The 14,187-nt window shown below is 39.0% G+C and overlaps 1 protein-coding gene across 4 annotated transcripts; it reads left to right on the plus strand.

The window, feature by feature from the left end:
- The first annotated feature begins 2,565 nt into the window (after positions 1 to 2,565).
- On the plus strand, positions 2,566 to 13,997 carry CLDN12 (claudin 12). Of its 4 annotated transcripts, none has more exons than XM_037836620.1 (3): positions 2,566 to 7,034; positions 7,540 to 7,631; positions 10,661 to 13,997. In XM_037836620.1, the coding sequence occupies exon 3, from the start codon at positions 10,694 to 10,696 to the stop codon at positions 11,426 to 11,428; it is 735 nt and encodes a 244-aa protein (XP_037692548.1). In that variant the 5' UTR covers positions 2,566 to 7,034; positions 7,540 to 7,631; positions 10,661 to 10,693; the 3' UTR covers positions 11,429 to 13,997. The 4 variants fall into 4 exon arrangements, with proteins under 4 accessions (XP_037692548.1, XP_037692547.1, XP_037692545.1 ...); XM_037836619.1 differs by having other exon boundaries at positions 2,566 to 6,103; positions 6,857 to 7,034; positions 7,540 to 13,997; XM_037836617.1 differs by having other exon boundaries at positions 2,566 to 6,103; positions 6,978 to 7,034; positions 7,540 to 13,997.
- The last annotated feature ends 190 nt before the right edge of the window (positions 13,998 to 14,187 follow it).

Consider the following 14,187-nt stretch of genomic DNA (forward strand, 5'->3'; position numbering starts at 1 on the left):
TTCTGTGTGTTTACCATGGGGCTTAAATTTAACATCTTAAATCTGTAACAATTTTGTTTTTCTTTGATACCAACTTAACTTCAATATGACACGTAAACTATGTTCCTATATTCCATCATTCCCCCACCCTTATGTATTTCTTGTCAAAAATTACGTATTTTACATTGAGTCCAAAACTACTGATTTATCATTACAGTTTATGTATTTTAGATCCTGTAGGAAGTAAATAGTGGAGTTATAAGTCAAAAATACAGTAGTATTGGTTTTTATATTTACCATGTGATCTTTACTGGAAATCTTTATTTCTTCATGTAGTTTCAGTCAATTGTTTAGTGTCCCTTCCTTTCAGCCTGCTCATCTCCCTTTAGCATTTCTTATAGGACTGATTACTAGTGATGAAGTCCCTCAGCTTTTGATTATCTGTGAATGTTTTCATCTCCCCCTCATTTTTATCCTCCAGGTGTCTGTGAATTCTCCAAGTCTCTGATGGTTATTGACTTCTATTTGTATTCCATTGTGGTCAGAGAATGTGCTTTGAACAAATTCTTTTTTTTTTTGAATTGAGGCTTGTTTTCATGTCCCAGCATACAGTCCATTCTGGAGAAAGATCTGGGATCACTAGAGAAGAATGTGTGTCCCAATGACCTGGGATGTAATATTCTATATATGTCTTAAAATTCTCTGTACCTCTCTCTCCTTTCTTTGTTTCTCTGTCGGTAGGACTCCCTCTAGTATCTGAAGTAGGGCAGGTCTTTTATTAGCAAAATCTCTCAGCATCTGTTTGTCTGTGAAAAATTTAAGCTCTCCCTCAAATTTGAAGAGAGTTTTGCTGGATAAAGTATTCTTGGTTGGAAATTTTTCTCTCTCAGAATTTTAAATATGTCATGCCACTGCCTTCTCGCCTCCATGGAGGCCACTGAGTAGTCACTACTTAGTCTTATGTTGTTTCTTTTGTATGTGGTGAATTGCTTTTCTCTTGCTGCTTTCAGAACTTGCTCCTTCTCTTCAGTATTTGACAGTCTGATCAGAATATGTCTTGCAGTGGGTTTATTTGGATTTATTCTATTTGGAGTTCACTGGGCATTTATGCGTTGTGTATTTATATTGTGTAGAAGGTTTGGGAAGTTTTCCGCAACAATTTCTTTGAATACTCTTTCTAGACCTTTACCCTTCTCTTCCCCTTCTGGGACACCAATGAGTCTTAAATTTGGATGTTTTACTTTATCTATCATATCCCTGAGATCCATTTCAATTTTTTCGATTTTTTTCCCCGTTCTTTCTTTTGTTCTCTCATTTTCTGTTCTGTGGTCCTCAAGGAGGCTGAGTTGTTCAACTTCCTCTAATCTTGTATTATGAATATCCAGAGTCTTTTTAATTTGGCCTACAGTTTCTTTAATTTCCATAAGATCTTCTATTTTTTTATTTACTCTTGCAATATCTTCTTTATGCTCTTCTAGGGTCTTCTTTATGTCTTTTATATCCTGTGCCATGCTCTTCTTCATGTCGTTTATATCCTGTGCCATGCTCTCATTGCCTGTCTGTAGTTCTTTGATTAATTGTGCCAAGTACTGTGTGTCTTCTGATCTTTTGATTTGGGTGTTTGGGTTTGGATTCTCCATATCGTCTGGTTTTATCATATGCTTTAAGATTTTCTGTTGTTTTTGGCCTCTTGGCATTTGCTTTACTTGATCTTTAATTTGTCAGAATTGCAGCTTGGTGGCGTACACTTTCTCTAACCAGCAGATGGTGTCTGTGAGTCACCTATTCCCCTCAAGTCAGTTCTCCCCAGCTTTGTGTTTGTGGTGTGTGGGGATCTGATTCTTGTGGGGTCCAATTGGTGCACTTAATTTGGGTGTGTTGTCGGTGCTGTCCGCCCTGAATGAGGGGCATGTGTCTGAGCGGTTAGGGAGGAAGGGCAGCTTTAATAATCAAACCTCCAGGTGTTCCCAGAGATTTGGCTGTTCTCTGCCACTGACCCAAAAGTCTTTGGTATTGGCATAGGTTCCCTGGGATTTCTGAGTGGTTCCCCCTTCCCTGCTGTGCTCTTCCAGGACCTCTGCTGAGGGAGGGCCGTGCCACATCACAAGTGCGCGCCGGCCTCCAGGGAAGCCCTGGGATGCCGGGCTGTGCAGGGGTGTTCCCAGTCCGCTTCAAAGATGGTTGAATGGGACGCATTAACTTCCCCTTTCCGCACAGCTCCACCCTCCCAGCTTCGGGACAGTCAGTCGTGGGTGTATTAAAGGCCGCTTTCCACAGTGGATATTGTGGCATATGCGCGGTACTGTGGGAAAGACTCCCCGTCGCACTGGGTTTCTTGGCGCGGCTCTGTGCCATGGGTTCGGCCCTGGGCAGGAGTGCCCCTGCCCGCTGGGAAGATGGCTGCAAGTCGTGCGTTTTTTCCTCCTTTTGTCTCCCCTTTGCTCCCCTGGGCCCGAGACAATCAGCAGTGGGTGTGGGAAGGGGTATCCTCCACGCTAGACACCGAGGCGTTAGAGCCCAGTCTGCTCCCGTTGTACCTGCAGCTGCTCCCAGGCTTTTTTTTTTTTTTTTTTTAAAGAACTAGTCCATCTCCAAACGCCAACCCACCGTTTCCCCACACCACAGTGTGGCCAAGGGACTTTCAGCCAACTCACTCATTTCAGAATGCAGACTCCTGGTTTCGCCAAATGCACAGTCCTTGTAGATTTAGCAAACCTTGTATGGCTGGTGCTCCTCTGGAAGTGGTGTTCTGGGTCACTTTCTGGTTTTTATCTAGTATTTTTCACAGAGGTGTTTTTTTGCCCTGTTTCACCTAGTCGCCATCTTAGGTTCTCCTGAAACATGATAAGTTAAAGAGTAAATGAAAGCCCCTGGTCAACTGAATCCTAATAAGAGTACTGTGTAATAATTTGGCCTTGGCTTCAAAACAATTCTTTCCATGAACTGGTACTACTTTGGGTCAAGAGAAATTGTGCAAATGATATAGTGAGCACACATGGCCTTTCCTATAAAAATATGAAACAGAAAAAAACTTATCTGCTTCAAAGAACCATTAATGCTATAATGCCAAATTTGTTTAACACATTTATCAAAAGCCTAACATGCAAGTTTCTCCTTAAAAACTGGAGAAAAATAATGGTAGTGGGGGGAGGGTGGTGGGCATGGTAAAAAAAATCAAAGACTTAAAACACCTAAATGTAATTACTGGAAAAAGTCTACAATTGTCCTGATAATAGACCAATTCTTTTGCATAATCGTCTGCCTCCCTTTCTTCATTCTTTCCTACCCCACTAGTAACTTTATGAGAAGCAAACATGCTGTAGTCCTGCCTGTTGTGTGGTAGATTACCTTCCAAAACCAATATGCAGAGCTCCTAAAGCACAAATTCCTAACAGTTTTTAAAGTGACACCTCACTATTTGATTTCCTCGGAACCATCTTCCCTAACTTCCCTACTTTTCTCTCTATACTTCCCAGCTCCATCCTCCTCTAAAAATAGTCTATGGGAAGGTTTTTTTTAAAAGTTAAATTGCATTTGTTGAATATCAATCATGGATTCAGAAATCCTCTGGTGAGATATGGTTAACACATAAAAAGGGAACAATATGTGCAAGTTTGTTTACAATTTGTAGTTGACAAATTGTTTAGTTTAGAGAAGATACACATATTCATAGAAGGGGGGAAGGTTGGTAGGATTTGTGTAGGTAAAGATGATAGTAGGCCATTCCAAGTTCAGGAATAGCTTCAGTGAACATTTAGAGTAAGTAATATCTTAGAAATCCAAAATAAGGAGATGCCTGATTGAAGTCAAAGTTTGCCTCATGATACAAATAATTCAGAAGACAAAAAAAATGGATAGGTAGGAAAATGCCTTGATGAGTAAGCAGAGGACTTGGGGTTGATTCTGGCTTAAAAAGAGTCTGGGGAGTTATGAGTGGTGATGGTAACCTTTAGGAAGGTGCATCACTTTGGACAAATTATTTAATCTCTGAATCTCAGTTTCTTTGTCAGTCATATGAGGTTATTGGGATTAAATTAGATAATTCATGAAAAAGAATCCAATGCCTGGTACATAGTAAATGGTCTAGTTATCTCATTTTTTTTTTTTTACATTAATGTATATGTAAGGAGATTGTACCACCTATCTTGATGTGAAGATGTGAGGGCTTAAACTCACATAGTAAACAGTTGTTGGTAGTGAATAAGGGGTAAGTGGGTATTTCAAAAGAAGAATCAGAAGGACTTGGTTCCTAATTTGAGTAAAATATATGAAGTGAAAGAGTCGAAGAAACGGAATAAAGTGAGATTGCTGGCAAAAAAAAGAAGGAATGAAGGAAGACTTAGGGGGTACAATTAGTATTTAGAAAATGATGAAATTGAAGTAATAACAGCCAACTATATGAGCTGGTAATTAGAAATAGGAAGTGAAAGCAACAGGTGGACAGGGAACTAACCAGATAAACTATAAGAGAAGTAGAAATGTTGGTGTCGCCAAATCCAAAGAAGAAAAGCTTTGGTGAGGGGGGAAAGAGGTGGTCAGAATTGTGCACTATGGACCTAGAGGGGGTGGAAGAGAATTAAGACCAAAGAAAGGTCTTTGGATTTAGCCAGAAGTTATTAGTAACTATGGTAGGCAGAAAATTACTGCTGCACCTCCCCAAGGTTGTCCACATCCTAATTCCTGGAATCTGAATATGTTAGGTAAATGGCAAAGGCCTGGAAGCCAGGGCCTATCTGTGCCAAGAAATCCATTATATTTCCCAGTCTGGCAACAGAATTGATTATGACCCTAGATAACCTTATCCATCTTCAGACACAGTATGGCAAATGAAGAGGAGGAGGGCGCGAGCAGTGGACAGAGAGTAAACACTTTTCTCCTTTTTCCATAACTAACAAATAGTCCCATTGTTATCAGAGCAACACAAAACGGAAGTGGTAATAGCAAAAGTGAATAATACTTATTTATCAGGCACTGTTCTAAACTTCTCCATTTATAGTAATTTATTTAATCTTTACCATAATTTTCTGATGTGGATACACCATTATTACAGATGAGACCCTGAGGCACAGAGGTTTCCCTGACTCACCCATGGGATGGTTGCCATCCTGTACTTTTGTTTAAACTGATACTTTCCCTTCAACATTTTATTTTGAAAATTTTCAAAGCTATTGAAAATTTGAAGGAACAGTTCAATGAACACCCATATACTCTTTTTCTAGATTGACCAATGGCAACACTTGCCACATTTACTTTATTTCCATTTGTGTGTGATAATTTGAAAGTAAGTTGTAGGCATCATGACACATCAACATTCCTTGTTTTGTTGAATCAGATAATCACTGATAAAGGACTTCTGAATCCTTGACTTTTAAAATTCAGATATTCACTGATATTGGACTTCGTATTTATGAGAAGCCAACAAAGAAAGGGATGGGACAGTCGAAATTGTGTGGGAAAGTCAAGTTGGTCTAAATATCTAATAGCTAGCTATGTGCCCGGCTCTTTACCTATATTAAGCTCCTTAATTTTTATGACAACCCTATGATGGAGGTAACATACCCATTTTATAGATAACCTCAGATATAAAGAGGTTGACCAAGTATCTCGCCCAGAGTCACCCAACCAGTAGGAATAGAAACCTAGGCAGTCTGATCCCAGGGTCTGCACCTCTTATCCACGTTGTGCCTGCGTATATCTTTTCTGAAAAAAAAAGTACGGATTTAAGAGTTTCTGCCAGCAAAGTGTCTTCCTCGCAAATCACGTTTAGTAGGAAATATTTCCTTGGGTATCTAACTCAAAACTATTTTTAGTTTCGTTTCGTCATGGCTTTCTCCCCCCGCCCCCCCCCCCCCTTTTTTTTCGTAAACTGATAACCCAAATCTGGATGGGAGGTAAGGATGACTGTGGGAAGGGGATCGCAGGATATTGCTTGCGGCCCGCGGCCCGGTGAATTCTGGGAGTTGTAGTCTCCCGGGGCATTCGCGTTTCTGGTCGCGGCAGAAGCCGACAACGCTCCCAGAAGCCTCCTGTTTGCTGGGAACACACTTCCTGGGACGCTAAGAGGGAGACGCTCCAAGAGGCTTCTCGCTGTGGGCAAGTAAAATGCCTTGGATGTGAGAAGCAGGTAGGTGTGGTCGAGAATGTTCCGATTTCTGGGTCTTTTGCATAAGTAGTTAAGGATTTTATGTAAAAGAGGTAAATCGAGGGGAATTAGGGAAGTTGAAAAATGCTGATCGCACTTGGGGACGTGAGAATTGAATGAGGAGTTATTTGATAATTTTTTAAAAAATTATTTTTTATTTAGGATTATGGAAATTGTCGAACTGTCTTGCCGGAGCAGCCAAGGGCTGGGACTGGCTGGCGGGGGTTTGCAGTGTGGAGGTGCAAGTTGCTATTTTTGAATAACCAGCTGATACTGGTTGTATAATGATGATCTGCTCCCTGTTCGAACCCACTCAGTGGTGCGGGGATGGGCTTGCTCTGAGAGCCTTACAGTCACTGTTATGGGCTCTTTCTATTGGCTCTAACTAGCAAGGCTTGTATTTGTCCCCCCGACCCCCCCGCTCGCTCTGGTGTTCCTAAGGTCGCAGCTTTGAAAGAGAAAGAGGGGAAGGGAGGGAAGGAGAGGGAGGATGCTGTTGCCCTGAAAGCTTGTTTTGCGTTTCTCTGAAGCCCAAGTTTTGTGTTTCAGGCCTTCAGCCACGTTACAGAAAGGCCAGGCCTGGTGACCCTCACTTGAAATGATTGCCCCGTAATTTTATTGTGTTTTTAATTGTGAAACTATTTCCTCTGACTTTCGGCTGAACAGTTATGCTTGATACCAAGTCAAGAAACATACATTTGGGGAAAAAACTTAATAGAAATCTCTTCCGTGCAGGTTGTTGTGAACAACATTGTGCATAATGACTTTAATGGGGCTAGTGATAAATACCTTAATCCAGGAAGTTCCCAGGCATTTACAAGTTTTCATTCTCATCCTTCCTGTTTGAATTACATAGTATTTGAAGAGGAAGTTGCTGGTGCTTAAAAAAGATGGAAACCTCTTAAAATGCCAGGTGAATAAACTCAACAAAACATTCTAATTCCAAATTTTAGGATGCACAAGAAAGAAAAATTTTGCCTGTTTTTTTTTTTTTTTTGTTGGTATCCTTTTAAACGGTAAAAAAAGAAACAGTGAATTTCTTTTGCTTCCAAGACAACCATCTAGTGTTTCTTCACCCCTTTTATTCTTTCCCTGTAATTCTGAAAAGGGCTAAAATACGTTAAGTATTGATCATTTATTTCCAAGACAGTAATGCAATTTTTATCCTTTTTGCTCCTGTTTTCTCAAATCACAAAATGAGAGTTGATTTTTTTCTTCTGTATCCTACACAGACATGATGTGTGACTTTAAGAATAAAGTGCCTTTTAATTTTTTAAACTTACTGTCTGCCTTTTTTGGTATAATATTTTATCGGTTTTAGATGATTGCTAATTATTTTTTCTAATTCTGTGTGAATTCAAATTGAGTTTTTAGAGAAATATTATATTAATTTGGGGACATTTCCCCTATTTCTTTAGGTCCAGATCATCTCTACTGTGAATTCAGATGTGCACTTAAATTTCTTCTAAGTTGATTAAAGGTATTTTAGAATTATCAGATACCTCAAAGGGTAAGTACATCCCTCGATTATGTCTTGTCTTCCTGCCATCATGTGTCAGCCAATAATGACACTTTTTTTCTTGTTCAACAAAATAAAGGTGAGGACATACCTTCCTTGTGAGTGCAGCGATTGATGATTTATAGTTTCAAACCAAATTATAGGTAGAAGGGACTGCCGATGTTCCCATCCAGAATCCAGTAGCTGTTAGACATGTGTTCTCATGTAGCTATTCCTTGAAATTGTCCCTGAAAAGATGTTTCGTAATGGCTTAGTGAATTCCTAAAGTTCTTAACCATAGTCCCTTCTCCAGGCTTCATTGAACTCTTCAAACCACAGAAAAGATATCCCTTTGAAAATATTCTTATTCAAAGGGATATGTTTGCTAGCCTTTAATTGCATACCAAATTTTATCCATCTCCTTCTCTGAAAGTCACATACTTGTATTGAAACAGAGTCCTCATTTGATTTAGTCAATAACTTTTAAACAGAATGCTCCGTCATTATTGTTACATCACTCTAATCATCTGTGGTTGTTTGCTAAGAGTCTAGGAGAAAAGCAGTTCCTAGCTGAAGATCAATAAGCCTACTGATAATCATTACAAACATACATTTCTGACCATATTTTGGTTTACAAAGGTCTTTGCTCTTCATGATATTTAACTACCTTGTGAGACATTCTACAGATGAGAAATTTGAGGTTCAGAGGTGATAGATGACTTGCCCAGTTTGTAACTGGTAGGTTATGACTGTCATTTGGGTCTTCGGTCTCTTGGGCCCCAAACCAAGCTGCCTCCCAGATGAAAACAGCAAAGCCTGCACATCTACATCTGTATCTATGACCCAGATATGGGCCCAGGGGGAAGAGGGAGAGGTTGAGGCCTAGAAGCTATCAGCATTCAAACATCAAAATTATGGAGTTAGACTCCACAATACAGCCAGGCACTGTGCAAGTTTCTCACAGTATGTGGAGGAGACAGACAGGTGAGCAAAAACCAACACGTTGCTGAATTCCTGCGCTTTGTTGGCATCATTAGTAGCCTTTTCCAGTATAAACATTCTCAGACTTGCACTAGAGTTTCCATTGCTGGACCAAGGTGTTTGGTTCCTAAAATTAAGCAAGATAGTCTTTTCCTAAATTGCAGGAAAACAAATAAATTAGGACTCTAAGTTCCTTGTTTTAAGTATTTCCTCCATAAAATTTTCTTAAACCTTTTCTTAAACTATAGCTTCTTCTGGTAATGTTAACAGAAGACAACATGATAAATAAGTAGTAAACTAATATTAATGGAGGAACAGCTAAATGTGCTTAACTTGAGGACTTGTAAAAAGTCCTTGTGCTTAACATAGGCATGGTATTTTCCATAGTAAAATTATTTCTACTTCATATGATTGGTTTATATACACAGATGTCATATTGTCTTCTAAAGAGCATTGTACCCTCCCATCTGAACACAGTTGAGAATCATGTCCTAACCCAGTTTCCTAGAGCCTTTTTGTCTTGGTCTTCTTTCTTAAATCCTTGAACTTCTAGGACTGCTGCTCCACCTTCTCAACAGATAATATTTGACTTGCAAAAGATGATGGATTCTCTAAATATTACGTTTTTGTATCCCAGAATAAAAGATATTCTCAACCTTGTGCCTTCTTCATGCTTTGACCAAAAACTGTACATGTGCTTGCTACTTGACTAAAATAGTGTTTTCTGCTGCCTCGTGGTGGGTATGATGGAAGGCAGAGAAAATATATTTGAGTGTTGTTTTGTGATTGTTTCAAGGCCTTTGAAGAAATTAAAACTGAATAAAGTATTATTTTTTTATAGTTTGTCATATATAGAAAAAGTTTTTAAATTTGGGATGAATTAAGAGCCTGAGTACTATTTTTCTTTTTCTTACAATAACATTAATAGAGATGGGTTGTCTGTACTTGAAAAATCTCTGAATTCATCATTTATGAACATTAATAGTATAACAACCAACAAGTGCTATAGATTTCCCTGAAAAGGACTCAGTTCTTTTTGAATTGGACAGGAAGCAGTTGAGCAAAATGGACTTTCAGGGGCCTTTGTTCTTTCCCTATTTTCATTTGACTAATTTACTGGAGATGAGCCCATTTACATCTTATAATTTCCCATAGTGCCTGGTATATAGGACTAAGATCAGTTTGCTTTTTCTTATTTAACACTCATTCAACAAATGGTCATCGAACTTCTCCTGGGTACCAAGCTCTGAGCTGGTCACTGAATGCTAAGCACTAGTTAACACTTGCATTGCACTTAGTAGGTGTCAGACCTTTTCTAAACACTTTACATTACATTAACTAATTGAATGCTTAAAACGGCCCTGTGAGGTAGGCACTATTTTCCCATTTTACAGATGTGGAAAATGAGGCACAGAGAAGTTATGGAGCTGCCTGAAGGTCCCTCAGCTACTAAGTTAAGAAGTGGGGATTAGAACTCAAGCAGTCTAGCTGAGTCTGTTCTCAAGCATTCTCCTGTCCTGTAGTGCTTCTCTCCCCTCACCTTTGTCTTTTATGAGCTTTCCTTACTTCGGCTGCATGCTAGTCTTGTGAGCATTTGAGTCTGAACTTGTTTTTTTTTGTGGCTTAGTGATGGTTGATGAGTGCCATGATGTTTGCTATGTATTTGAGTACCTGACACAAAAAGTAATATTCAGTACATGTGTGTTGAATGAATAATTGACAACCAAGAGAATTTTAGATATAATAAGGGAATTTGAAATTATTTGTGCTGTTCCTCTGACTAGCTGTGAAGAAAATGAGTCATGTCCCTGCATACTTTAAGGCTTTAGTCGCTACCTGACCCAGTCAGTGATAGACGAGTGTGCGTGTACACCTGTGCTCAGAGGTTAACCTCACAAGCAGTTATATATGTTTGTATAGTACATAGAAAACAAGGGACAGGATTTCTTTCCTTGCATTGACATTTCATCGTTTGTTGTATGGCTAATAGGTACCACCCCTTCCTCCTCTGCTCTCTTATTGCCCCCTCATGATTTGTTCTCTTGTGTGTTACCCCCTAGTCTGACTGACAGTGCTGCACAAGCCTGCCTGCCATGGGCTGTCGGGATGTCCACGCAGCCACAGTTCTCTCCTTCCTGTGTGGAATCGCCTCTGTGGCAGGACTCTTTGCAGGGACTCTGCTTCCCAACTGGAGAAAACTGAGGTTGATCACATTCAACAGAAATGAGAAGAACTTGACCGTTTACACAGGCCTGTGGGTGAAATGTGCCCGATACGACGGGAGCAGTGACTGCCTGATGTATGACACTACTTGGTACTCATCAGTTGACCAGCTGGACCTCCGGGTCCTCCAGTTTGCCCTGCCCCTCAGCATCCTGATCGCAATGGGTGCCCTGCTGCTCTGCTTGATTGGAATGTGTAACACGGCCTTCAGGTCTTCAGTGCCCAACATCAAACTGGCCAGGTGTCTGGTCAACAGTGCAGGCTGCCACCTGGTGGCCGGGCTGCTGTTCTTTCTGGCAGGTAGTGTGAGCCTCTCCCCATCCGTCTGGGTCATCTTTTATAACACACATCTGAACAAGAAGTTCGAGCCAGTCTTTGCGTTTGACTATGCAGTGTATGTCACTATCGCTAGTGCTGGGGGTCTGTTTATGACTTCTCTTCTACTGTTTATTTGGTATTGTGCATGCAAATCTTTACCTTCTCCTTTCTGGCAGCCACTGTACTCCCATCCTCCCACTATGCATACCTATTCCCAGCCCTATTCAGCACGCTCCCGCCTTTCTGCCATTGAAATTGATATTCCAGTAGTTTCACATACCACCTGATGGGGAAATTAATTGTTAAAGAGAATTCTTCATGTAGCCTCATATTCCCCTTGTGCACCACCTATTGCAAGGAGCTTTCTTTTTTTTTGACCCAGAATCATTTTCTTTTGTTCCTGACCTGTCAGTGAAGCCCAATGTATATGTCATGGTAGAATGAAGTGCTGCTAGTTTTTATGAAAAGTACATTATTTTAAATGTGAATCATTCCTTTTATCTTGCTTCTTACACTGGAAGGATTTTTAACCTCCATATTGATATTTGATCAGTTATTTAAGTAGAAAAGACCTATGTCTCAATTGAGGTGATTTAGTACAACATGGTAAAGTGAAAAAATGATGGCTAAGAGAAGCTGTTGTTTACAATCTTTATGAATATTTCAGAGTGTGTATTGTTTTTTTTCTGTAATAAACTAGGAAAAAAGCAATTTCAGATATAAGAAATTTCTTTCAGATAAGGGTTATATTTTAACAGTAGTCAGTCTACTAGTCTAAAGCTATAACTTTTCTTACTGTATTGTTAGGCTTAGGTATTTTGAAGATTACTTTCTTTTGTGAGTTCCTTATCTTCTACCTCATGCCAGTGTTTAAAAATAAAATGCATTTTAAGTGATATCAGAGAGAATAGTTTAACATTTTAAATACCTATTATGGATAACATCTAACATTTAAAAAGTTGTTGATTCTATAAATTGTGTTATTGAAGTTAAGACATGCTGTGTGATGGTTTGATGTTTTTTCTGAGGCAGAAAAACCTTTTTTCTAGATCCTATCCACAAAGCTGTATTCATGCCCACATATAATCTCTTATTGGGTAAGAGAAGGAAATAAAGGGGTCCCCGTGGTTTATTTTCTTCTAGCCACGGTGGTAGGGGATCAGAGTCTGTTCCTCATTGACAGTACAACATCGGAGATTCACAGTACTGACTGTCCTTTGAGTGATGAATGATCTAAGATACAGCTTCACCATGACCACATCCACCCGATTCACTTCCTGCCACATCACTGATTATTTCATTGAGCACATATCTCTGCCCAGCATTTTAGTAGATGCCATAGATCCATGAAAAGTATGAGATCTAGTTATATCCAGTAAGAAATTTTAATCTGACAGAGAAGATCAAACTGTTACATGACAATCAGGGGACAGTCTGACTTCCTTGGGCAGCTGGTGTTAACTTCTCAGTCATTGATCCAGAATACATGTCAATCAGAGACATGGCTTTCTGGAAGTCAGGTTTGTTGTACAACACCAGCAATATCCCAGTCCCAGATAATTCAGTTTGCTTCAATTTATCGACTCTTTAGAGCACCTGTCATAGCCAAGATACTGTAATTGCATTCCATAGGATACATGAGAAGGGACGAAAGTGATAGAGAAATTAAAGTGTTCCCTTTCCTCTGAAAATATGGTGATGTACTGAGGACAGACGAATTTTTAAATCTCTTCTAATGGGGGAACAATTAGATTAAACCATGTTAACACTAAGGTGAAAGCTTAGAAGTTCAGGGATACTGGGTTTTTATCCTTTGAAATTTGAGCTGCTTTTTAAATTGGTGTAATTTGCTACATGTTAATACTTTGTTCATGAGGACTTTGTTCTGTTAACCACTACAGATTTTACAAAAAGCTAGTTGCATGACAAACAGATTATAATGCCACCTTTGCAAATTTGATTATAATTCTGGTACTTGTGTATGTATGTATGTGGTAAAATTTTGTTTTTTAAATTCCGACTCTAGTTTATGTATATAGCAAATAAATCCAGTTGTATAGTTTTTAAATGCCACCAGTATAAAGCATGCAAAGCTATGTTTTTTTTTAGTTATACCTTCTGATTTCTTCTATTCTGATTCTTTGAACTTTTCTTAGATGTAGCTGAGTCTTGATCATTCCAAGGCAAAGGCAAGTGGAATTTTGAGAGTAAATTTTAGTTTTCCTCTTTCCTAATTAATTTCAGTCCCTGCTCTCACTGAACTTTTTCCAGAAAAGAACAATCCTTGTTCATTGTATAAAAAAAGAAAAATAGACCTCGCTATTAAGATACTGGACAGTTTTTAGTCCATGGGATCATAAATAGAAACATTAAGCTATTCCTTCAAAAACTTTTTGGCTTTATAATCTGTGAAAATTAGTATTTATTATGGATTCATGAGGCAAAAGAAACAGCTGTTTGCCTTATCCTCTTTTTTCTTTTATATTTTTGATTTGGTATCAGTAGCTAGTTATTTTTTAAAGCCACCAAAGGATAGCAAGTATTTACAATTCTTTTTAGTCACTTTTGAACTTTCATCAGGTTAATATGATGGGGGATACTGTTTTTTTTGTTGTTGTTGTTGTTAAAAGCCTATTAATGTTAAAGGCCTTTTACAGAAGCTGACTTGGAAAACAACCTTAGATGCGGTATGATGCACCAAATTTGGCTTATCCAGCCATGGAAGAAAAAAAGAAACCTGATTCAACTTTACTCGTAAATGTACACTATAAAGGATATATGTTTGCTGTAAACTGCAATGTAAAGCCTCAACTGCACTCTACTTCTTAATGTTTATTAAAAGATGTATTTTTACAAGTTTCTGTTTCTATTCTATCCTCACTTTCTATTCTATTCTCAGTGCTTTAATGTGAAATATTTTGAGAAGTGTTTCTTAAATGCATATAGATTGAAGAGACAGTATCACTGCTATTCCTCATGCCCAGGAGCAGGGGGTAGGCCACAAGAAAGGGAAATGCTGAGATAATTTTCTTCCGAGTGTTTAGAA

Source organism: Choloepus didactylus, chromosome 5 (assembly GCF_015220235.1).
Source record: "Choloepus didactylus isolate mChoDid1 chromosome 5, mChoDid1.pri, whole genome shotgun sequence".
In the NCBI taxonomy this organism is placed as follows: domain Eukaryota; kingdom Metazoa; phylum Chordata; class Mammalia; order Pilosa; family Megalonychidae; genus Choloepus; species Choloepus didactylus.